Below are 8,284 nucleotides of genomic sequence, written 5' to 3' on the forward strand. Positions count from 1 at the left end.
TTAATCTATACTGTTCTGTTGAGGAGTGTAAACACATGAAGTCTGATGCAATGTGCCTGTTTGTAGATAATACTCTGGCATTGAGAACTCCTTCCCATTATCTGATCTGATGCATTTCACTCTTTCTCCAAACTGAGTGTAGATCATATTACAAAACCCTTGTACAAGGTGCTTTGCCTCATCTTTAGTTCTCATAAGGTGAACCCATGTTACTCTGCTGTAATCATCTACAATTGTAAGAAAATACTGATGTCCCAGCAAAGTTTTGACATGGTAAGGTCCCTAAATATCCACATGAATAAGATGGAAATAAGCAGTAGTAGAAGATTGACTAGTATGAAAAGGTAATCTTTTCTATTTGGCCAAATGGCAACAATCACATACAGTCTCCTATCCACCAGTTACATTTACATTTAAATACTACAATACTTTTATTTTTGCATGAGAAGCATGTCCTAACCTTACATGCCAAATGTTATTAGTAACAGAATTCACTAAAGGTATACAAGATAGAGAAGGAGTTTCTGCCCCAGCTAGGTGATACAGACCATCTTTTAGCTCAGCTATACCAATCATCCTCCCAAGGATTGTGTCCTGTATTATAGATTTGTTAGAATGCATCAACACTTGACAGCTTGAAGTTCTGACCAATTCACCTATAGAGATTAGGTTATACTGGAAAACTGGGACACACAGGACACCTTTCAACACAAGCAAATCTGATAGATGTACAAAACCAATATATGTAATTGCAGCTCTATTTTCATTTGGCAGAGAGACATATTTTCCATTAGTTTTACTGGGATTGGTAAGAAGACTTTTATCACATACTATGTGATGTGTGGCACCACTATCAATGATCCACACATTCTTGCACTCATTTGTAGAGTTGGGAGTGTACTTACCTTCTCCTTCTGTGCCTGGAACAAAGTTTGCTCATATGATGTTGGCCTGGGGTGCTTGCGGTGTCAATCCAGTGCTGCCTATCTCCAGGGGAGTGTTCTTTTCCCTCTGCATGAACTCAAGAAACTCAAGGTATTTCTTGTATCCATCTTGATTAACAGAATGAGTAGATATTTCCTGGGAGTTGGTTTGATTCTGATTTGCAGACCCAACATTCTTTCCTCTATGTTTCCATCCTGGAGGATAGCCATGTTTTTTGTAACACTTGTCGATGGTGTGCCCTGTGAATCCACAATAACTACACACCACCCTTGGCTTGTTGTTTGAATACTGTTTATCTCCTCTGGTAAGCATGGCACTGCCTGTCTGGTTGTCAGCAGAATGTCCAAGAAAATTGATAGGATTGTTGAGGCGTGTACAAAATTGCCTTTCCTGTTGAGAGATCATGGAAAAAGCCTCTCCTGCATCTAGCAATGGTCTCATCAACATTATTTGATTTCTTGCCCCAGTGTACTTATCATCAAGGCAAATAAGAAAAACACAAAGCATGTCATTCTCAAAATTAGTCACAGCTTTCCTTATATAGTTGTCACTGCATTTGCATTTCTGAGTGCAAATGCAAGTAGGTGCAGGTCTCAAAATGGATAGCTCATCCCAAAGCAATTTTAATCTAGTAAAATACTCATTCACAGTGCTATTATCTTGCTTTGTTTGATAAATTCTTGCCTGAATTTCTGCTATTCTGAACACATCTTGTTTGCTGAATCTTTTCTTTAGGTCCAACATACTCCTTCTGCTGTATCAATCCAGAGAACGCTTCGGGCAATGGTCGGAGAGAGCACATGAGCAATCCAGATCACAACCATATTGTTGCAACGCTCCCAGAAGAAAAATTTCCGATCATCTGTACTCGGCATCTTGATCATCCCGTTCACGAATCCAAGTTTGTTCTTCGATGAGAGAGAAATCTTCATTGCTATCGCCCATTCATGATAATTGCTTCCATCTAACACAGAGGAAACTAGCTCCAATGCCGGACTCTCATTTGCGTGGAGAAAATACGGACTGGTGCTATCATTCGGATCAAAGTGGATCGAATTTCCAGCATTTGTCGAAGTTGCTGTTGGATTAGGGTTTAGAATTGGGATCGGATTCTCTGTAGCAATCGGGTGTGGCAACGAGCTAGAAGGTTGTTGCCGATTAGTGTTAACCGATGGTAATGCCCACGCCATTGATTGAGTATCAATGAAGCTCTGATACCATGACAAGATTTGGAAGTGAAGATTTAACAGATTGGAAAGAAAAAGAAAGGTTTCTCATCATCTTTTTACCAACTGCAGAACTGAAAGGTTATATACAAGGAAGCTGAACTCTGAACTACAAGCTAACCGATTTAACAGAAACAACTAACTATTTGAATTTGCATTTGACTTGGCTAATGTATCCTCTAATACATAGTGAACACGGTTCCACAGCATAACTATTGTAATGAATGTAATAACTCTAAATTAAAGAGATTGAAGAAAAAAAACTTAATTTTTAATCTTGTGGGCTTTGGGTCAGGCGTAGTGGAGCTAAAATTTTTATTATTTGATCTGACCCGACCCGGTCAATATTTTAAAAATGTCATTCCAGTCTAGTTGAAATAATAACCAAATAGATGATAGATCAATTTGCCCACATGACACTACTTAGTGAGAGAGAGGGAGAGAGAGAGGGAGAGAGAGGGAGAAAATTGAGTGTGAGAAAGGGATTCGAATAATGTATTCTGAGTAAAAATCTTAAAAGATATTTTCTTCAAAAATGCGTCATTTTTCCTCTGATGAATATGAATATTATTTGTTGACTTATTTCATTTGATAACCAAATACCAAAATTTTAAAGAATAACTTTCAAAAGTTTTTTTTTTTCAAATTTTCAAATGCATCATAAGTTGAAACACTTCAATAAAAATTTTAAAGAAATCACTCCCCCATTTTTGCATACAAAAATTATCTTTGATATTTTAAAAAAAAAAAAAATTATTTTTGGTTCAATAAGTGTTAATGTGCAATTCAATTATTTCTTCAATAAATACAATTATAAACTCTTTGGTAGGAATGAATTGTAATTTTCTTTTACGTAATTTCAAACTTAAAAGTTTAAGTAAATTTAAACTCTATGACTATGTGGTCTAATGGTACCCGGGTTGGACTTCCATTTGGAAGATTACGAGTTTGAGCCTTAGTGGATGCGTTATTGATTGAGAAAGTATATGAACAGATAATACAATGTAATAGGGCCAGTAACATTCAAAAAAAAAAAAAAAAAAAAACTCTATGAAATAGTTCTATCTCATTCACATTGTGGAATTACAAAATTACAACTAACATTATATTACAAATTTAACGTCACCAATAAAATAATGTACGTAACAAATACACAGACTCAAATTATATCCAACTAGATAATTAGATATCAACCTTAAACGGGAATCCAAATGGATTGTCAATTGTATGATGGTCTGACCTCGATTGTTTCAATCCCTTCTCTGTGCCGCAAATTACAGCATCGTTACATTTGTCCCATTCAATCATCCAAACCGTAACGTACGTGCCACTTCAAACTTGACCTCTTTTCCTCGGTCAATATCCGATATTCTTGAATTTTTACACGCGCTAACATAATTTTATTTTAATAAAATAGCATATTTCCTCTGTATATTTCTATGAAACAGCGACTTTAATTTCTTGTTGATAAAAGATAAAATTCTTTACCCCAAGAGTCTTCACGATGCACCCAAAATTCAAGTATGTGTTCTATTTCAATCAAAAGCTTAAATTGATAGTGACAAATTATACTATGAACCAGGGTCTACCTTGCATTATAGACCCTGATCTAAAAATAACCTTTAGATTTTATATTTATAGTTGACACATTTTGTATCTGCAGACTGCAGTTGATAGTTTTTGTACTTGTAGCTATCATATTATGTGTCAGCAATTATCAAGTTATTTGACATTCAGATTTTGTATCTATAGTTGACACATTATGTACATGCAGGCTGCAGTTGATAGTTTATGTACCTGTAACTATCATATTATATGTCAACAATTACCAAGTGTATATTATGCACCGCGGTGCATAATCGATTATGCATTGCGCGTCTTTTTTTTTTTAAATGAAAATAAAAAGTGTTAGTTTCCGCCGTTTCGCACCCTTTTGCAAAAAGTAACTCTGTTATTTAGTGTCATTTTGTATACACTACAGTTTCAGTTCAACACAACTACAGTTTCATTTCGATATAACTATAGTTTCATTCGATATTTATAGACTCAAATATGTGAAAATGTTATTTAATTTTATTTTATATACACTATAGTTTCATTAAAACACAACTACATGATCATTTTGATATAATTACAGCTTCATTGTACAATATACACTCAAATATGTGAAATGTTATTCAGTTTCATTTTATATACACTGCAGTTTCATTTCACTATAACTACAGTATTATTTTGATATAACTGCAGTTTCAGTTTAGATATACTATAGTATCAGTTGGTGTTTAATACACCAAATAAGCGGACTTTGTTAACTCTAATATAACGAACATGCACCGCGGTCTATAATATAACGACTGTTACCAAGTTATTTGTTTACATGTACAGAAACTGTTAACTATATGTACAAAATGTGTTAACTGAAGGTACAGAATTTTTGTATCAAGGTTTACAATGCAATATGAATCCTGGTCCATGGTATAACAATTGGTTGACAGTTAGATTGCATATATATATATATATATATATATATATATATATATATATATATATATATATATATATATATATATATATATGTATGTATGTATGTATGTATGTATGTATGTATGTATGTATGTATGTATGTATGTATATATATATATATATATATATATAATCTAAAAACATAATAAGTGTGAATGAAGGTTATACCCTTCATTTATGTTCATTTTTTCCGTCAAGTTTTTTTATACATTATGTTATAAAAGTTGTACTATATAATATTTTGGACAAATATATCTCTGCCGTTATAACTTCCGTTATCTTTTCCACTATTGTTACTATGCACATATATCTACCAAATATTTTCTTATCTTCAATAATAATAATTATAATATATAGACATTATATATTGGAGTTATATGTTAGTTATTTCATAAAATTAAATATAAATATCAAATTTATAAAAATATTTTACATTGTTATTATTATAATTATTATTTACAATAATTTAAACATCTAAAATCTAAATAAATTTTAAATTATAATATAAAGTGCTAATACTGGGCACATATGTTTTGCGCGATTAAAAAATACTAGTATATATATGCTCAACATGCCTCTCATATATGCAGGTCGATTACTTTTTTATGGGCTCCAAGCAACACCTGGATCATTATCTCTTTTTTATCGGGTGACGCGGCGATTCGAACTGTACCCATGACCTTTAGCATGAGGTTGATTTTGATTTCAAATTGAAGCATGTACTTCATCTAAACTAAAAGCCTAAATTGATAGTCGGATTGCACATTTATATTTATATATTATGTGCTCAACACTCCAATCTCACAAGAAATTTTAACTTATAAATTATCGAAATAAGTATTATTTACTCATAAATTGATCATAGGTGAGAGTTTTGATTTTCCATTAACAAATACTATTGAAGTTATTCACATTTGTATTGCAAATGTAGAGCCTATTTGTTAATAAATGGAAAAAAATATAGTATGTAAATTTAAAACTTTTAAAGTCTTTGTTAACAAGTCAATGAACTAAAATCCCAACCTCATGAAAGAGGGTTAGAATTAAATTATCGTCTAATGTGAGCAACTCCAACCAAGTTGATTTGAGAGTTGACTTGATAACTACAATGTTCTAAGTTTAATTCTTCTTTAAAATTGTTTATCGATCTTCTTTGTTTGATCCAATCAGCTATAATAACTTAGACTAGTTTACCGGCCTCATTATGATCATTTGGCGATTAAAATGAGATTCACTCAGAACACATGAGTAATCTAGGTTAGCTTACGTCCTTATAGTCCTTTAATTGTTGGAATGAACTTCACCTAAAGTAAACTTTTGCGCAGCAATTTACAAGTTTTTTGCAAATTAAAGCAATGTAATTAAATAATATATGTTTTTCTTTTCTTTACTAGTTCTAAAGAAAATCTCTAGTGCATTATTCTATTGATATTTATGCGAGAAAATGTCAATTTTATGCATCATTGAAGTGACTAGATACAATAATAATAACAACAATAATCTGCACTTTGAAAAGGTAGGGCACATGAAACAGTATTATTTTCTTCAATTCAACTTTAGCTTCAATTCGTTAGTTGTCCCTTTCCGTTTGGATAAAGCTAATTTTAAAAAGTAAAATACTACGTACTATATACATGTAATTACATTCTCTACTCTAACTTTTATTCTCATCTTTAAAATTTTGATGTACACATTTATAAGAATCCACATGAAGAAAATAATCTATCAGTGTCCTCCACATCAAGAAGTAAATTTGATGATTATGAATTGGAAGTACATGTAGTAAATCTCTTTTAGAAAAATACTATAGAGTGTTTGGTAAATAGCTGTTAGGTGATTGAATTACTAAGTTTGACTAGTTGATAACTGTAGAAAGATGTTTGATAAATTAGTTGTTAATTGATAACTGATTAGTGATTACATACAAAATGATTTTCTCAAAAACTGATTGAAAAAATTACTTTTGAGTAGCTTTTTGAATTTTAGCATTTTGAAACAATAAGCTGTTACAAAAAAACTAATTAGTTAAACACTTATATTGACTGTTTAACCAAGTTAAACAACTAATAAATATCAAATAAGTCAAAACTAGCTGATAAGCTAATTATGTTACCAAATAGAGTGAATTTATCTTTATGATTTATGAGTTTATGAAATGTTTAAATAGTTGGAGAGAGTTTAAGAGAAAATGCTATTATTTATTTACGACAAAAACTCAGACAGACAGTCCATGAATGGAGAAGGACAACAAGATCATACAAATGAATATATAACAATAATAATAATGCGCTGAAATGTAACTCCCAAAAGGGGAAAAAAATACTGAAAAATAAGTAGCAATGGAAATGCATAAACAAGAATGGGTACGGTAGGGCCCATCATCATCTACATCTACCAATCAAGATGGCACCTAGTCCGCTCGAAACTCCCAGACGATCTGCCGTTGGATTGCAAAGGAACCTTGAGATCGCATTCGATGGTGGGCTTAATCTTCTTAGTCTTGATCCACCCAATCTTCAGTCTAATTCTCAGGTAAAGCTTGACGTCGATTTCGTAAACCCCGCGGCTCTTCTCGTCGTTGTAGCTATTCCGGTCGCTGGAGTCGAGGGAGACGATGTTATTGCTCCTGAACGCCGTGCTCAGGGCGGTGGTGTTCTTGTGGCCCTGGTAGAACGTGGGGAGGTTCTGGGTGCTAAACCGCTGCCCCTTGTAGAACCCGGAGGCTTCGAAGTGGTCGTAGTAGATGCCGATGCGCTTGTTGGGGTTGCGGACGGTGAAGTTGAGGGCGAGGTTGTAGTAGAGGGAGCTGTTGGTGGTGGAGAGGTCGAACTGGGTGAGGGCGGCGTCGTCGACGTAGAATTTGACCTTGTTGGGGCGGAGGACGAGCCAGAGGGCCAGCGCCACCACGCCCAGAACCACCAGGAGGGTGCAGAGGATCTGGCAGAGGCAATTGCAGAGACAGCTGAAGAGGCAGCCGCAGGGGTTGCAGCTGCTGCCGCTGCCGGGGCGGTGGTAGGATTTTGCCGGCGGTGGGATGGATGGCCCGTAGTAGGCTCCGTTCAAGTGCGGTTCCGGCATATCTAGAATGGAGCTTTTTTAGTCTAGTTGGGTTGAGGCAATTGAAAAAAATTAAAGAAAGTTGTGAGAATTGATGAAGAAGTGGAGGAGTTGTATTGTATATATATGGTTTGTTTGGATGTGTGAAATGTGGAATTGGTAAGAGGAGGAGAGAGCGTGTGATATAATAACGCGGTTGCTTGGGGGGTTATTTTCAAGGAGGGGATGGAGCCTAGCAATTTCCTTCTTCATTATTAATTATTAGATATCAAGGCGTTGAATAGTTGACAAGCTAAGGCCCGGATGGGTGTATGCATCATGTATCTATAGTTATTAGTTCTAATCAATTCTTCATTAGTATTGAATTTATTACTTAATTAACTAAGTTGTTTCGATATTTTTTAACGCACCTTAATTGGATGGATGAATGTGTATCAGATAAGCGTATGGCATCAAGAATTTTAAATCATGTATATGTAGTAATATAATGTAGGTTCTTTATCGATATAATTGAGTTATTTATCTCGAATGAG

At 34.0% G+C, this 8,284-nt stretch overlaps 1 protein-coding gene across 1 annotated transcript; it reads right to left on the bottom strand.

Moving 5' to 3' along the window:
• Positions 1 to 6,871: 6,871 nt before the first annotated feature.
• LOC109172980 (NDR1/HIN1-Like protein 3-like) lies at positions 6,872 to 7,841 on the bottom strand. Its single transcript, XM_019322227.1, has 2 exons — positions 7,823 to 7,841; positions 6,872 to 7,782 (listed from the first exon to the last, which is right to left on the bottom strand). Exon 2 carries the CDS (start codon positions 7,770 to 7,772, stop codon positions 7,086 to 7,088), a length of 687 nt encoding a protein of 228 aa, XP_019177772.1. The 5' UTR covers positions 7,773 to 7,782; positions 7,823 to 7,841; the 3' UTR covers positions 6,872 to 7,085.
• Positions 7,842 to 8,284: the final 443 nt, after the last annotated feature.

This window comes from Ipomoea nil, unplaced genomic scaffold, assembly GCF_001879475.1.
Source record: "Ipomoea nil cultivar Tokyo-kokei standard unplaced genomic scaffold, Asagao_1.1 scaffold0457, whole genome shotgun sequence".
Classification (NCBI taxonomy): domain Eukaryota; kingdom Viridiplantae; phylum Streptophyta; class Magnoliopsida; order Solanales; family Convolvulaceae; genus Ipomoea; species Ipomoea nil.

Coding starts and splice junctions, on each gene's coding strand:
- LOC109172980 (XM_019322227.1), bottom strand. CDS start 7,772: ATGCCGGAACCGCACTTGAACGGAGCCTACTACGGGCCATCCATCCCA.